The 17,747-nt window shown below is 43.7% G+C and overlaps 3 protein-coding genes across 3 annotated transcripts; 1 reads left to right on the plus strand and 2 right to left on the minus strand.

Annotated features, from left to right (window-relative positions):
- Positions 1–3,339, minus strand: LOC124707775 (lipase-like). The gene is made up of 10 exons (XM_047239470.1): positions 3,091–3,339; positions 2,689–2,759; positions 2,502–2,567; positions 2,353–2,400; positions 2,191–2,258; positions 1,920–1,992; positions 1,680–1,841; positions 699–893; positions 456–544; positions 1–379 (listed from the first exon to the last, which is right to left on the minus strand). Exons 1-10 carry the CDS (start codon positions 3,155–3,157, stop codon positions 187–189), a joined length of 1,032 nt encoding a protein of 343 aa, XP_047095426.1. The 5' UTR covers positions 3,158–3,339; the 3' UTR covers positions 1–186.
- A 2,057-nt stretch (positions 3,340–5,396) lies between these two features.
- On the plus strand, positions 5,397–7,403 carry LOC124650608. The gene is made up of 4 exons (XM_047190126.1): positions 5,397–5,492; positions 5,579–5,731; positions 6,096–6,347; positions 6,941–7,403. The coding sequence occupies exons 1-4, from the start codon at positions 5,397–5,399 to the stop codon at positions 7,181–7,183; spliced, it is 744 nt and encodes a 247-aa protein (XP_047046082.1). The 3' UTR covers positions 7,184–7,403.
- A 1,499-nt stretch (positions 7,404–8,902) lies between these two features.
- Positions 8,903–9,134, minus strand: LOC124707127. The gene has a single exon (XM_047238788.1). It carries the CDS (start codon positions 9,050–9,052, stop codon positions 8,903–8,905), a length of 150 nt encoding a protein of 49 aa, XP_047094744.1. The 5' UTR covers positions 9,053–9,134.
- Between the last annotated feature and the right edge of the window lie 8,613 nt (positions 9,135–17,747).

The following is a 17,747-nucleotide window of genomic DNA, read 5'->3' on the forward strand; positions in this document are numbered from 1 at the left end:
AAGAAGAGAAGATATATACATGAATCATGTTTTGTACATTGCAGAGGCACCCTCACCAAGGATAATTTAATCCAGAGAGGAGCACGTGTGTGTGTATGTACATGAGATAGTCCTTGGACTGCCAATGAGCAAATTATACTTGCAGAAAAGAACAATCACAAGATTTTCCTGCCATCTCGAGCCTGTTTACAGTGCACTGAGTTGCTGATCAACTGATAAACCGGGCTGCTTCGACAAGATGATAGTACCATCGGGAGCACCAATTTTGTACCTGAGCATATTGCCATCAGTGACGATCCTGCATGATCCCCGCGACTCGGAGTGCATGCTGATGCCAAGATAGTGGAGATGGTCTTGCACGCTGTTACCACTCACAGACCTGGATAAAAGAGCAATGTTAGGATGAAAGAGCAACAGCTGGCAAAGAGTTCACAAAAAGGGCAGAACGTAGGGACCTGCTGCATGCAGGGTCTTCACCAGAATCGTCGCAGATTTGCTCGATCGGGTATACTAGGCTATCGAGTCCGACATTATGTACCCATACCTGAATATATATGTGAAATGCGCCGGAAAATCAACAGGAGACAGTTAAACGAGGTGTAATTTTCATCACGTCTCTCAGAAAAGTATTAACATCAGGTGTAAGACTAGAGCTCTAGTAGTGAGCAAAGGTGAAAGTGAAACAGAGCAATACATACCTCTCGAGGGAAATGATGGTAGGTTTTCTGTGGGAAGTAGTGGTAGTACGGAGGTAAATGAGGCACAATATCGTGTTCGTTGGTTACTCGAATTGCGTTTGGCAGGTATTTCTTGAAGTGGGAAGCAAACACAGCGTTACCAATCCGAGGTTGCCCAAATGTCAGTAGCGTCACGTCCTTTAACCCATAGTTGACCTATAAGAACACGCACATATATATGTTACCATGGTAACTAAATCAGAAGGACATGTCATCAATTATTCAAGACAAACAAAGAAAGATTTAACTTATACACAAAAAAGGAAGCTAGAACTGATGCTTGATGCAATTTTTTCACATCTACGGAAAGGTGTAACTCCACTTTAACTGTCCAACGGGAAGAAAAATAGTTACATCAGCTTCATCTAGGATTCTGGCATTCCGAAGAACAAGCACATAAATTATACGATCAGCCGACGTTCTCTTAGGTTACACTTGCTGGGATTGCCAACAAAATATGAGTAAAATGCAAAGAGAGTGCAGTCTGAGAATTGTGTAGTTAATTATGTACTATTGACTTGAGTTTCAGCTGATGTTAGAAGTTCCATTAAAAAAACTAAGAACAGAAGAGGATCAGGATCCCCAAACAATGCACCCATTCCATTCAATACAGCTTATAGTAGAATTTATGGAAAGTAGAGAACTGAGTGCTAGCTAAGTGGCAAGGCTTGCGAGTGCGCAGCCAGCCCACCCGGGTCCAAATCCCCACCTAGCTGTAATTTCGCTAGGTGGGGCAGACTAAAAACCGGGTTATCATCCATAGAGTCCCATCCTACCTAACAACGTATAACCAACGCATGGATCATTCCCCCGTTTGTCAATGTTTTGAATTTATGTAAAGTACAACTTCTAAACAGAGAAACTTCGGCTTCAAAAAAAAAACAGAGAAACTTCCAAAAGAAACAGAAAGCATATCTTCTTCAGACGAATATTAGTACTCACAATAAGATCAAGGGCGCAAAATGAAGCCATGGCCGCTCCCATGGAATGGCCTGTTACCATGATGGGAACATTGCCATACGCTTCCATGGTCTTCTGGATGCCATTGATGACTCCATCACGCAATGTTGTGTTATGATATGCAGAATAAAACCCACTGTGCACCTATTAACAGATAGATCACAAACATTATATAATGTGCAAGAAGCTGATTCTCCTCACAAATACTTTAGCCATGCTGACCTTAGCTTCAGCCATGCCTGGATAGTCGAAATCAAGTTGTTTCCAAAACAAGTCTTCTATCCAGTTCTGGATGCTGAGAAAATGGAGAAGCAACATAATTACATAAATATAACAAGATGTAGGCTGACAAATTTATTTGATCGGCAAGACTTCAGATATTAATTATTTAATTTAAGATGCTATATATCAAATATATCTGATTGACTAGACTTCAGATATCAATTTAAGCACATAACTTGGCACTTATAAGGAAGAGATATAGAAGAAGTACCTGTTCTCTTGAGTGCCTCTGAATGCAACTACAATAGCATTCATGTCACTTGCAAAACCGACGTATGCCTGGTTCATCAAAACTATGAACATATGTGCAAAAGAAGAGTAATACTAGTATGTATTAAAGGTTAAACAGAAGATCATGGATAGAGGGAGCAACCTCCAAACAATTCTGCACATCGATGATCAGCTCTATCATCTCAAACCCCTGCATCATAAATAAACTTAATCAGCCATCCACACAAAGTAAGTTACATACGAATGGACCAAGGCAAATAAGAAGATGCAACAAGCAGTGAGGATGAATACCTGCGTCAGGTCATTGCATTTTTCACAAGTCCAGGTAAATAGTTGCGACAGATCAGTAGTATAGACCTGCAAACAGCACCAGGTTCAATTGATAACCACCCAACGTTACGCTCGAAATCCCAATTATTCATCTTACGCAAATCTGAAGAGAAGGATGATAAAAAGAGGCAAGGCAAACAACACTTACTGCTGAAGTATACTCCGCAAGGGTCTTGGCGAGAGTCGAGTTATATATCGGCGCTGGTTCGTCCTTAAGTTCTGAATCAAGAAAGTAGAGCCGTCATGAGAATACAAGAATGCTTTCAAACTAGGGTACAAACCAAGAATCTCTGCTGGGTACGACAAGCACATCCTAAATCGTTTTATGTGAGCACAGAATAATGGATTAACAGAAATCAAAGTATGAAACAACGTTGCTGTGAACTAGTGATCAGACAACACCTAGGAACTAATGCTCTCCTAATTCGCAAACCGAGGCAAAATCAACCGGGAAACAGGGTAGGTCCGCAACCCATCCTCGTAGGGCTGAACTGCGAAATTAGTCCAGGACCACGAAGGTATGTTCCAAGCCAAGAAAAGGTTGCCGTACCTCTCCCGGAGCAGAGCAGCAGCAAGCACATTAGGACCGCGGCCTGCAGCCACCGCCGCCGCTCCATCCCCTACAACCGCAGCACAAGAATCCACCAGGCCCGCCCTCTGATTCAGAGCGCGCTTCGCCGCCGGAGGCCGAAGCCGGCGGGAGAAACTTTTGGGCCGCTCGAGCGAGAGGGGATCGATCGATCAATGATTAGCGGGAGGAGCGCGTCGGGTCGGAGTCGCGAGAAAATATTCGAGTTGGAGAAGTGCAGGGCAAGCGAAAGAAAAATATTTATAAGTGAAGGTGGATGAGAGATATATAAATAAAATAATATGCGAAAGCTTAGACCAGTCAGATTACGGTAACGCGTTTGATTACACACGCCAAAAAATTAATTAGGCCCATGGCGTGCTAAGATCAAATACATATACTTTTGCTTAGTTAAAATAGAGAATAGGACAGTTAAAAAAAAATAGAGAAGAGGGGAGAGAAGATAAATTAGCTCCAGCACTATAGAAAATGTTTTTATTTTAGCCATCTATGTCACCTTGGAAAGACATTAAATACAAACGGCAGAATGTATAATCTCTTATTATCATCCCTAACAATAAATAAAAATAATTTAAATTTTAGAATTTTCTTGTGTTGCTAAAGAAAGGCAAATGAGAGACGAAAAACCAGTTCTGAACTTGGGTGTAGATGCACCTGATTGATGAAAAAAATCAAAGAAAATAGTAAAAAAAAATTTAAAAATCTGAAATTTTTGGACAATGAACATAAACAAGTGTCCTAACTGCACACCAAAAATCTCCGAGAAAATACATATATATTGGTCTGTGCAAAAAAGACAAAGTGAGGTGTTGTTTGGAACATCTAGATTTGTTTCTTACATCACTCCAATTTGTCTTTTTTTGCACAGACCACTACATATGACTTTTTCTGGAGATTTGTGGTGTGCAGATAGAACACTTGTTCATGTTCATTGTCCAAAAATTTCAGATTTTTTTGAATTTTTTTACTATTTTTTCTGAAATTTTTATTAAAACAAGAGCATCTACACCCGAGTTCAGAAATGCCAATGAGAGATCATTCCTAGCTATCTCTTTCTTCGATCTATCTTTAACTAAGAAAAAATCTAACATGATAACTGGAAGAGGATGCTGATATCACCCCATTTATATATGCCCTTAGACAGTTTATAAGAGTGAAAGGGGAATCATATATATTCATGAAGTAGTACTCTCTTTGTCCTTAAAAGAATGATCAACTTTTTCTAGATACATATGTATTTATAACTAAAATATCCTTATATATTCGTATTTAGATTTGAATAATTTTTTTGTGACCAAGGAGCTATAGGTTAGTTATAAATGGCATGACATATGCTTATACCCTACTGTTTATTTGCTCTAAGCAACATGTGGTTGAATGGTTAAAAGTGCAGTAACATCTCAACCCATGAAAGCTCGAACTTCATGTTTGATCGCTTTCATGTCTCATGAATAAACTTAATAATCTTTTAGTGCGAGACATTGTCTTGGTAAACGACGAGACGTCAACTTTATCAATCTCAATACGTGCTCTCTGCTCAGTCTTTTGAGACACCTATAAAGGTAAAATATACGAGTATGCGTTCGTAAGGATAAGTGTATGTATATATTTCCCAGTGCTTGCTTCTTTTTAAAAAAAAAATTCCGAGTGTTTGCATTGTAACGTGTTTCGCAAAAGAAAATCGAGTTTGGCTTTGGTGGTTAGATTCTATGTGGTGGAACCAGATTCAAATCCTAAACTTATGGGTATTTGTATTTACCTGATTTTTTTTAGGATTTATTCGACGTTATGCTTTTAGTGGTTGGTGACGCGTCCGTCAACACCGATACGCATGTGGTGAGTTCGTCAACCTAAAGATCTGCCGGCTCGGTATTTTGGAGATGCTCCTAAGGGTGGGGTATATGTGTGCATTCATGTGGGATGAGTGTATATATATATGTGTACGAGCGTCTATGTGTGTTGTACTGTGTTTGTTTCGATTTTTTTTTTGGCCTAAGCCACCGTCTCGTTCACGAATTTCTTTTTCTACGTCTCCATCACGAATTAATGAGATGGGGAGGTGTGACCCGACTCCCCAGACGGGCCGGGTCGGCCATCCCGGGCAGCGGGCACTAGTGGGATCCAGGTTCTTCTGCCACGTGGCCCTCACGTGGACCGCGCAGGATCCAAATCCGACCGCCCCCGACACGAGCAGTTGCGTAAGCTTCTTCTGCGGCCGCGGGGAGATCACTCATCAGAGACAGAGTCGAGCGGAGGGCAATAGACAAATGGAGCTCTCGCCATCGCCGCCGCCGCCGCCGCTGGAGGGGAGGTGGGGGGACCTCCCCGACGACATCGCCGTCGCAATCGCGTGCCGCCTCCAGGTGCCTCCGATTTCGGTGTTCAGACGTAGCGGCGGCAGTATGTGGTTCGCTCGTTGACTGACTGGCTGGCTCGAACCCTTGCGCAGGAGGCGGACGTGTGCGCCCTCGGCGGATGCTCCAGGTCCTGGCGCCGCGCCTGCGACGCCAACTTCGTGTGGGAGGGCCTCTTCCGCCGCCGCTGGCCGGCCACGGCGGCGGCTGTGGCGGCCGGAGGAGGGGCAGGGGCTTCACGCGTGCAGGTTGCTATATCAGCTGATTTCCCTGCTTAGATTCACAGTTCCAGTGGCGCATGTCCTCGGTTTAAGGCCTGGAACCTAAGAAATTTGATACTAATTTTGACACTCTGGTACTCTATTCACTGCTTAAGTTTAGGATATGATCCTTATCATGGGCTTTTAGGCTCTGCAATTTTGTTTGCTACGAGCATTCATGGTTTAATTTTGGTTCATACAAGTTAACCTCTGGGGACCTATTCTTGTGTAGAGCCAATATTGAAGGACTATTGTACCTTTTCACCACTGTATTCCTCATCCTATACTCACTTCCTTACTGCCAAAAGCATAACAGGCTGACCTTAAATTTTGGCGTGAACTTGTCCTGTAGGGGTGGAAAGCTCTCTACATAAATCACCATGGAAGAACTGCCGTGGCTGTCTCTAGGGTGGTTGAGTTTGTGGAGAGCAGCTCACATGACGGGTCGCTTGAAGCTGAATATTACCTGAAAGCTATGTCTGATTTGGCATTGATGAAGGATATAGGCTTTGTGAATGTCCAGTTCTTCTTGCTTTCAAGGAATCGCAGCGCGATAATAAATCTGATTGGACTGCACTACTCCATTGCATGCTTGCATATGCTGGTGAGTCATGCGTTCCAGGTGTTCTCGTTTAGCTTTCCTTACCGTTACATGCTCTCCATGCCCCAAGATATTCCCACCACATCATTTATAATATAGCTGCACCTCAAATACCATACCTTATTACATTGTATAGAGAGCTATGTCATTCAGATGTCAACAAACTTTGGTAGCCCACTTGAATCTTTGATCTCATGTTTCATCCAGAAGTCAACGTGGTTAGATTCAGGGTGTCTCACTTTGTTGCATTGAGGTCAAGCTTTATCCTCAGTTTTTCCTCGAACAAGGTCAAGTTTTATGCTGGAGGCTTATGTTAGCTTAAACACTTCATGTGTTCAATAGCAGTCTGTTTGCACCCTGATGAGTATGCTAGTCCCTTTGCACAAGCCTGCCATGTTATGGCATCTATAAACATACTATTTCACCTCTCAAAACTTCACTACGTCAGATAATGTATGATTTGCAACACCAGAAAGCTTTGGATAACTAACTCTTGTAAATGTTTCTTTTGGTTGATAACGTATGTTCTTACTCGAGTAATCTTAGTAAGTTTGGTGTGCTCATAAAATGCGGTTTTGACACAATTATTTTTCCAGCCAAATGAAGTAGAGAAAGCGCTTCAAGCTTGCCAGGTAGCAGAAAGGAAAGTATGTGTGAGTTTGCTCAAGCTTGGTAGGTGGTTCTATGGTTTTCGGTTGCCTGATGAATATGAATCGCACAAATTTTCATTGAGTGGGCTCACCAGTGATGAGGGGGCAAAAGTTCTGGTCATTCTTAACCGTGGTGCTGTTCATGAGGTATTTCGTCTTCAGATCAGTTTGCTGGGCGCAAATAATTGAGCTTAAAGTATGCAAAACATATGTACATGGCTTGCTGGGCTTTCTGTAAATATGGTATGATCATCCTTTGTATTTTGGTGCCCTGGTGGTACTGCTTTGATGTAAATGGCCAATAGAGATGGGTGAAAGTGTGAAATCCATGCACACTTCTTATGTAAATAAATAATTGAATCGCACAACCTTGTACACATGTTGCTGATAATTTCTGTTCAGTGTGTGATGTTCTCATTTCTCTATATATGGTCTATATGTTCATTAACTTGCTTTATGACAGAATATCTCGTGCGAACATATATATTGATATATCGAGGTGGGTTACTTAAATAATCATAAACTATGTGAACTCAAAACAAGTTGAAAATAACCAAAAGATTAAATACAGACTATAGAAAGAATATTTGAAATATGGTGGGGTTATCATCATCACTGGGAAGCCCATGATGTGCATAATAAATTGGATGAAATAGACTGAAATTCCTGGAACACTACACTCTGTTCAAGCTGAAAGAATTGGAGTTCATAGTTAAGGTTCTATCTCACTCAGATTGCTGGTTAATAACTTTTATCTAAGGCCAGTTTTGGGTGTCCGGAACGTAAGAACTGGCAGTAGCAGAGCACTACCACACTGATGGCAACAAACTGCACGATTAGTTTATCTCGTGACTTTGACAATCCTGATGTTCTTTTCATTGCCACTTTCCATAGAAAGTGACGCCATGTCAATCCTATCTGAATGCAATAATTTTTAGGCAGTGCAAGAATTCAGATAATGAGAGATCTTATACCAAAATAAAGTGTGATATGGGTTGATGAAAAGGTTGTTGCACCCAACGAACTAGATGAGTGAGTACATCTTCATGGATCTCCACTAGACTAGTTTTCTAACTAACATTCCTGAATCTGTATACACTGCAGAAAATCATACAGAAGAGAAGTACTGAGGAAAGGATCCCTGTCTGGAGAGTTTACAGAGGTACACCAAAGTCTGAGATTCCGCGGGGAGAAAGAGCCTAAGCAAAGAGAGAGAACAATGGATCGCAAAGCAAATACATCAATCGGCGCAGAGGCTGTGGGCTTTGCCTCCTAAAAAAAAGGAAAAAAGAGAATAGCACATCAATGCTAGCCTAATACTGACGATTATCTTGACTGATTAATAGAATCAAATGCTTGAATGATGGTTTTGTCCAGAATGTGTATTGTATTTTTTAGATTTGTGTAGACGTGTAGAATCCTTGGTCTAATCTTGAAGTATTGTGTAATGTTTGTTCTTGGTTAGTTCTTTCCTACTGGTACTACTTGTAGGCCTTAAGACGTCCATCCTCCTAATGTAACAAAGGTAATATCACTGCTCTTTTATGTTGCTTAATTGCATTCTACTTGTTCCTGTGCTTCTCTGTTGTGATCATGTAAAAATATCTGAAGGAAAAATACACAGAGAGGGGAGAAATAGAGAGAAGGAAGAATGAAACAAGTCATAGCAACATAAGTTACTAACAAATTCCATGATATCTACTTTTCCCCAAAGGTATCAATTCAGGCTACAGATGGAGATGGGCAGCCTAATATATCGACAACATGGCTTACACTTTTAACGGATCCTACAATTCAGTAGAGATTATTCATGAACTGAAAACCACGAACCAATGCCTGGCCCTGCTCCCATGAAGAACCGAAGCTTTCTCCTGGTAACCAGAGATCTGCAGGGGAGACTTGTTCACCTCAGCAGCACGGGTAGATGGTGACGGAGCGCCGGCGTGGCGGCGTGCAGAGGAGCATCATCACCAAGGCGATGACGGCCGCGACGAGAAGCCCCATGAAGCTGAAGCCCGCCTCCTCCTCGGACTCGTTGTTGCAGCACATCTTGCCCATGGTAGCCTGAACTGAAAGGTGAGTTCCTTTCTACTTCCTGGTGCTAGCTACGCTGGAGATCAATGGTTGTTAGAAGGAGAAGAGAGGCATCTTCCTTGTTGGTCATGATCTTGGCTTTAAGGAGGAGTGGTGTGGCTAGTTGTTGAGGCATCACTGTCAGGTCTTCAATGATGCCATCCTCCTCCTCTGCTTGCAACTCTTCAGGGATGGAGAGAAGACAGCTCAGAGCCTATGCTCACACCCACCAAGGCCACTCACACAGTCACACTGGGATGGAAACTGTTAGGCTCGTCAGCTACCCACACAAGTATATCTGGCAAATAGATCTGGCCTTTCTCTCTGTCTTTCTTTCTGTATGGAATGTGCAGTTCAGATTTTTCGACAAAGAAAAATCTGAACTGCACATTCCATACAGAAAGAAAGATGACGATTCTGTTGAAAATTACAGGGACAACAATACTTGATTGCGATGTATGTACATGGGTGAAAGCTACATGATCAAAGCAAGGGTATTCTGATATAATCCATATACAGTTCAGTTTTTTAGGCTTTTGATGGCTACTTTGTTGTCCGTCCATGATGGCGACGCTGAGAGCTACCTACGTCGGTGAACATTTTTGCTGATACGTGCGTCTCTCCGTGTGAATGTGAAACACATCCCCATCGATATCTTCATCTGTTTGAGGGGGTACGGATTAGGTGGTGCCTGTTGCGTGTCGGTGACTTGGACTTTCTGAGGATTGGGGAAGAACTGAAGAAGGGTGAAGCAAGTGGCATCTGCCATGCTTTGGATTGCTGCTTCGTCGGGACTAGAGTACAAGTCAAGCCTGAAGTTTTTCTTCCTAGACAGGATTGCTTCCTGGCTCAGCTAACCAATGTTTCGTTTCAGCTGGAAACCGTTTCATTCTCAAGATCGACACTGCTAAATGGCCGTTCTCTTGTTCACTTCCAGCCAAAATATGGTGCTTTCGTCTATTGACCTCATTTAATTTTTTTTTGAAAATGACCTCACTTAACTTATTTGCTGATTTTTCGTGAATGTCCACAAAATATTCTAATAACACCATTTTTTCTTGTTTCGAATTTTCACCATTTACAAAATTTGAAGTATACGTAGTATTTTTCTCTCTAATATCTAGCTTTCCCCTAAATTTTCAGATTGAGATATGTGTGACCCGGTCATGATATGACTTAGAGCATCTCCACTCGTTGGAGGCCCCCGAGGCACAATCCGGATGAAAATTGATCCGGATTGGACCTATTTTTGGCATGGGGAGCTACATTTTTCCAGCCGTCTCCCCACACACGGCGCTCGTGAGGATGCCCGGGAGGTGTTCGACCGACATCGACCATGCCGGCCACGCACCCGACGGTGGTGCAGCGTTGGCGGGCGGTGCAGAAGGGCTTCCACCGCGACGCCCTGGCCATGCTCGCGCCCCGATGCCCCGGCCACGCTCGCGCCGCTCCGTCCATGCCATGTCGCGCCGCTCTAGCTTCGCGAGCTCCGGCCGTGCCGCGCCGCTCCGGCCATGCCGTGCCGCGTCGTGCCGCTCCGGCCATGCCGTGCCGCGCCGCTCTGGCCTCACGCGCTCCGGCCCGCTCTCCCCCACGCGCCCGCGCCCCGGCGCCTCCATCCTGCGGCCATCAAGATGGCGGCGGCGTCGGAGGGGAGGGACGGGCCTGGGGAGGGCGGCACATGCAGGCGCTTGACGGCGGCGGGGCGGGCGGCGGGCGGGAGGTAGCCGAGGTAGACCGTCCCGAACCCGCCGTCGCCGAGCTTCCGCACGGCGTCGAAGCCGGCGGTGGCGGCGCGGAGCTGTTCGTAGGTGAAGGATGGGCGGTTGTGGTGGAGGCCGTGGCGGCGGAGGACTGGATTTGGGACGGGGCAGCGGTAGAGCAGGAGCACGATGAGCAGCGACGCAGCCGGCGGCGGGAGCGCGGCGGCCAGGAGGAGGAGGACCAGGAAACAGAGACGCGGGGGCAGAGAGTCCGTGACAGTGGGCCACACGGACGATTTTTTTTCATCCGGAGCCCCCGATGGCTCCCCGAGGAACCGGGGTTGGCGTGGGGAGTCCGGACGGATATAAGTCTAAATCCGGACGAAATTGAGACTCTGGGTCGGTCGTTTTACGCCATCCGGATGTAAAAATTCGGTCCTGGGGTCTTCTCGGGGGTGTGGCTGGAGATGCTCTTACATACGGGTGGCACGACATGTGTCAGTAAGTAGTACCAAAAGAGGATCCCAAAGAATAAGAGCAACTCTAGCGGACTACCTAAGCCTCTACAAAATTTAAGAGATCTTGAAAACCGTGAGCAAATTCAGGCTCCCTAAGCTTGAGCCTCTGTTTTTTTTTTTTTTTTTTTGCATTCTCATATCTTCGATCATGCAAGCTCAATTTGATGTCAAAAATCAACCCGGAATTTTTAAATTTTGTTGTTCGGACCGAATATAGTTGAAAATTTCTCAATTACATATCCTTAAAATTTTCAAATTCAATTTTGACCAAAATTTAGAACCTATAATAAAATGAAATAGACATCATATAATCACCGAATGTTCATCATCATAACATATAACATCATCCATGATTAAAAAGCATATGTAAAAAATGAAGAAAATCATCCAAACGCTTAGATAAGAAAGTTCAGCCCAATTGCTCAATGCTATGAGCATCACATCCCCATTGCCGTTGTTGACATTGTTTTTTTCTTTTTTACCTAGACGTTGGCATTTTCACTACCACGGTACCACCCCTTCCAACGTGAGGTGGTGCACTCCAAATATGGTGGCGCACGCGCACCCCCAGCCCCATGTATCCTCGACGCAAAGATTTTTCCGAGTGATCTTCAAACCCACCTGCCTTCTCATCCATCACACTTGAGTCCATCATCATGATATTATTTTTCTCGAGTCTCGTGTTGTTCATCTCCCTTTCTGTCTCTTGCTTCAAGCTCATCTTTTTGAGGGCAAGCCAGCACTCCCTACTCAAAGGAAGTATTGCATGCCTCCATAAGGGCCACTTACTCCTCCTGCCTCTTTAACCTAATCTTCATGTCCTCATTGCCTCTATATGTGCATCTTACTTCTATTGCTTATAATGTCATCCAAATCCTTGTTTTGATCATCTCTTCTCCATCATGGCACCCATCTTCGCTTCTTGATTCAGCCTATCCTTATCCATATTCCTTACCTCCGGCCTCCATCCTTGAGCTTCGAGTAGGAATCCTAGTTCTCCCTTTATCATTGTTGTATTGTGATCCAAATTCATATACTAAAGGGAGGCTAACTTCTGACGAGCGGAGCGAGGCCCGTCGCGGTACGGATCGTTGGCACTGTCTATATATACATCTTGTAAGCCACCGGCTAGGGTTTATCAGATTATAAGATAGCCCACGGTGTTTGTAAACACTCCCCGATATAGTGAAGTTTTGCTGGCTGGCACCCGTGGTTTTTTCCCTTCTATGTTGGAAGGGGTTTTCCACGTTAAATCTCGTGTCTCCGCTGAGTTTTTCTTTATCGTTCTTCGTTATTTGCTTGTCGCGTTTATAACAAGTGGTATCAGATCCCGTGTTTCAATATAGGGTTTTGCGACATGTCTTCCTTGAAGTTCGATCTACCGCAGCTGGATTATACCACGAGATTTTCTCTGTGGAAAGTGAAGATGAGGGCGATCCTTACCCAATCTTCTGATCTGGATGAAGTTCTTGATGGATTTGGCAAGAAAGATGCCAAGACTTGGACCGACGATGAAAAGAGGAAAGGCCGTAAGGTTTTTTCATTAATTCAGCTTCATCTATCCAACAATATCTTGCAGGAAGTGCTGGCTGAGAAATCCGCAGCGGCGCTATGGTTGAAACTGGAATCGATCTGCATGTCCAAAGATCTAACCAGTAAGATGCACGTGAATCGATCTGTCAATGATGAATCACCTATCGTTCTTTAGAGATATCGTTTCTGATTTGCTGTCCATGGAGGTAAATTATGATGATGAGGATCTCGCTCTTATACTGTTAGTCTCGTTGCCTAATTATTTTGCGAATTTTCGAGACACCTTGTTATACAGTCGTGATGAACTAACCCTTCCCGAAGTTTATGAGGCCCTCCAGCAGAGGGAAAAGATGAAATCTATGGTGCATGCAGAGAGTTCGTCATGTAAGGCAGAAGCACTGCAGGTCCGTGGCAGAACCGAGAACAGAAACAACAACTACAACAACTACAACAGAGATAAGAGCAAGACCGACAGAGGTCGCTCAAAATCCAAAGGACGAGATGGTAAGTTCTGCAAGTACTGTAAGAAAACTAGCCACGATATTGATGATTGCTGGAAGTTGTAGAACAAAGAGAAAAGAAACGGTACTTACCAACCGAAAAACAAACCTGAGGGTGATGGTAAGGCTGTTGTTGTTTCCAGTGATAATTCTTATAGCGATTGCCTAGTTATGTTTGCTGGTTGTGTTTCTGGTAATGATGAGTGGATCCTTGATTCTGCATGTTTGTTTCATATTTGCTGTAACAAAGACTGGTTAAGTTTTTATGAGTTTGTGCAGAGTGGAGATGTTGTGCGTATGGGAGATAACAACACACGTGAGATCGTGGGCATTGGCTCCGTTCAGATCAAGATGCATGATGGCATGACACGCACTCTGACAGATGTGAGACACATACCTGGCATGGCCAGAAATCTGATCTCCCTCAGTACCCTTGATGTTGATGGGTACAAACACTCCGGTTCCCGCGAAGTTCTGAAGGTATCAAAATGTTCTCTCGTTCACATGATTGGTGATATGAATTCTGCAAAGTTATATGTTCTTAGAGGTAGCACTTTGTCTGGTATTGCTGCTGCTGTTATTCCTGATGAACCTGATAAAACTAATCTGTGACATATGTGTCTTGGACATATGAGTGAACATGGCATGGCATAATTGCACATGAGAGACCTGCTAGATGGTTGCGATTTGAGTAAGTTTGAGTTCTGTGAGCACTGCATTTTTGGTAAGGATCCACTCATCATTACCAGAAACACAACCAGCAAACACAACTAGGAAATCGCCATCAGAATTATCACTGGAAACAACAACAGCCTGACCATCACCCTCAGATTTGTTTTTTGGTTGGTAAGTACCGTTTCTTTTCTCTTTATTCTGCAACTTCCAACAATCATAAATATTGTGGCTAGTTTTCTTACAGTACTTTCAGAACTTACCATCTCGTCCTTTGGATTTTGAGCGACCTCTGTCGGTCTTGCTCTTATCTCCGTTGTAGTTGTTGTTTCTGTTCTCGGTCCTGCCACGGACCTGCAGTGCTTCTTCCTTACATGACGAACCCTCTGCCTGCACCATAGATTTCATCTTTTCCCTTTGCTGGAGGGCCTCATAAACTTCGGCAAAGGTTAGTTCATCACAGTTGTATAACAAGGTGTCTCAAAAATTCGCAAAAGAATTAGGCAATGAGACTAACAGTATAAGAGCGAGATCCTCATCATCATAATTTACCTCCATGGACAGCAAATCAGAAACGATCTCTCTAAAGATCGATAGGTGATTCATCATTGACGCACCTTCTTGCAGTTTGTGCGAGAACAACTTCATCTTCACGTGCATCTTACTGGTTAGATCTTTGGACATTCAGATCGATTCCAGTTTCCACCACAACTCCGCTGCGTTTTCCTTTATCGTTCTGCAAGCATAAAAGAGTTAAATTCAATGCTTCCATTCATACCACAAAAGGGATTCTAGATTATGTGCATGCTGATGTGTGGGGACCTTCCCGCAAGACTTCTCTTGGTGGTGCAAATTACATGCTTACTATCATAGATTATTACTCCAGAAAAGTCTGGCATTTCTTTCTGAAACATAAATCTAATGTGTTTGATGTTTTTAGAAATTGGAAAGTTATGGTAGAGAAGCAAACAGAAAAGAAAGTTAAATTGCTTCGTACTGACAATGGCATGGAGTTTTGTTCTACTGTTTTCAATAATTATTGCAGCGACAAAGGCATTGTTAGGCACCACACCATCCCATATACTCCTCAGCAGAATGGTGTGGCGGAGAGAATGAACAGAACCATCATCTCCAAGGCTCGCTGCATGTGTCCAATGCTGGTATGCATAGACGTTTTTGGGCTGAAGCAGCCTCCACCGCTTGTTACTTGATAAACAGGTCACCTTGCATTCCGCTTGATAAGAAAACTCCTATTGAGGTATGGTCTGGTTCATCTGTTGATTATTCACAGTTGAGAGTTTTCGGTTGCACTGCTTATGCTCATGTTGATAATGGAAAGATAGAGCCTAGGGCTATTAAGTGTGTGTTTCTTGGTTACGGTTCAGGAGTTAAGGCATACAAGTTATGGAATCCTGAAACTAAGAAAGTTTTGCATAGCAGGAATGTAGTCTTTAATGAGGCTGTCATGTTTTATAAGAGTTCATCTACAGATGTTACTGATGCTATTGATTTTTCTAATAATTCTGATGATGAACAACAGAGGATTAACGTGCAGGTGGAGCACGTGGAGGAGAAAGAAAATGATGTTGCTGAAAATGATAACATTGTTGTTCAGCACTCACCACCTGTTTTGCAGCAAACAAATAGTCCCATTGATGCTGATAGACCGAGGCGTAACAAAGGTCCACGTCCTCGTTTAATTGAAGAATGTAATCTTGTTCATCATGCTTTGAGTTGTGCTGAATATGTGGAGCATGATACTGAACCTGCTACATATACTGAGGCCGTTGCATCCGTTGACCGCTGATGCGTGCAGTCGACACGTCCGTTGGGAACCCCAAGAGGAAGGTGTGATGCGTATAGTAGCAAGTTTTCCCTCAGAAAGAAACCAAGGTTTATCGAACCAGGAGGAGCCAAGAAGCACGTTGAAGGTTGATGGCGGAGGAGTGTAGTGCGGCGCAACACCGGGGATTCCGGCGCCAACGTGGAACCTGCACAACACAACCAAAGTACTTTGCCCCAACGAAACAAGTGAGGTTGTCAATCTCACCGGCTTGCTGTAACAAAGGATTAGATGTATAGTGTGGATGATGATTGTTTGCAGAAAACGAGTAGAACAAGTATTGCAGTAGATTGTATTCGATGTAAAAGAATGGACCGGGGTCCACAGTTCACTAGAGGTGTCTCTCCCATAAGATAAATAGAATGTTGGGTGAACAAATTACAGTTGGGCAATTTACAAATAGAGAGGGCATGACCATGCACATACATGATATGATGAGGATTGTGAGATTTAATTGGGCATTACGACAAAGTACATAGACCGCTATCCAGCATGCATCTATGCCTAAAAAGTCCACCTTCAGGTTATCATCCGAACCCCTTCCGGTATTAAGTTGCAAACAACGGACAATTGCATTAAGTGGTGCGTAATGTAATCAATAACTACATCCTCGGACATAGCATCAATGTTTTATCCCTAGTGGCAACAACACATCCACAACCTTAGAACTTTCACGTCATCGTCCCGCATTTAATGGAGGCATGAACCCACTATCGAGCATAAATACTCCCTCTTGGAGTTAAGAGTAAAAACTTGGCTGAGCCTCTACTAATAACGGAGAGCATGCAAGATCATAAACAACACATAGGTAATAGATTGATAATCAACATAACATAGTATTCTCTATCCATCGGATCCCAACAAACACAACATATAGCATTACGGATAGATGATCTTGATCATGTTAGGCAGCTCACAAGATCCGACAATGAAGCACATAAGGAGAAGACGACCATCTAGCTACTGCTATGGACCCATAGTCCAGGGGTGAACTACTCACTCATCACTCCGGAGGCGACCATGGCGGTGAAGAGTCCTCCGGGAGATGATTCCCCTCTCCGGCAGGGTGCCGGAGGCGATCTCCTGAATCCCCCGAGATGGGATTGGCGGCGGCGGCGTCTCCGGAAGGTTTTCCGTATCGTGGCTCTCGATGCTGGGGGTTTCGCGACGAAGACTATATGTAGGCGGAAGGGCGGGTAAGGGGCATCACGAGGGCCCACACACCAGGCCGGCGCGGCCAGGGCTTGGGCCGCGCCGCCCTGGTGTCTGGCCACCTCGTGGCCCCACTTCGTAAGTCCTCCGGTCTTCTGGAAGCTACGTGCAAAAATAGGCCCCTGGGCGTTGATTTCGTCCAATTCCGAGAATATTTCCTTACTAGGATTTACTGAAACCAAAAACAGCAGAAAACGACAATCGGCTCTTCGGCATCTCGTTAATAGGTTAGTGCCGGAAAATGCATAAATATGACATAAAGTATGCATAAAACATGTAGATATCATCAATAATGTGGCATGGAACATAAGAAATTATCGATACGTCGGAGACGTATCAACATCCCCAAGCTTAGTTCTCGCTCGTCCCGAGCGAGTAAACGATAACAAAGATAATTTCGGAGTGACATGTCATCATAACCTTGATCATACTATTGTAAGCATATGTAATGAATGCAGCGATCAAAACAATGGTAATGACATGGGTAAACAAATGAATCATAAAGCAAAGACTTTTCATGAATAGTACTTTCAAGACAAGCATCAATAAGTCTTGCATAAGAGTTAACTTATAAAGCTATAAATCAAAGTAAAGGTATTGAAGCAACACAAAGGAAGATTAAGTTTCAGCTGTTGCTTTCAACTTATAACATGTATATCTCATGGATATTGTCAATGTAAAGTAATATAACAAGTGCAA

This window comes from Lolium rigidum, chromosome 4 (genome assembly GCF_022539505.1).
Source record: "Lolium rigidum isolate FL_2022 chromosome 4, APGP_CSIRO_Lrig_0.1, whole genome shotgun sequence".
Taxonomy (NCBI): Eukaryota; Viridiplantae; Streptophyta; class Magnoliopsida; order Poales; family Poaceae; genus Lolium; species Lolium rigidum.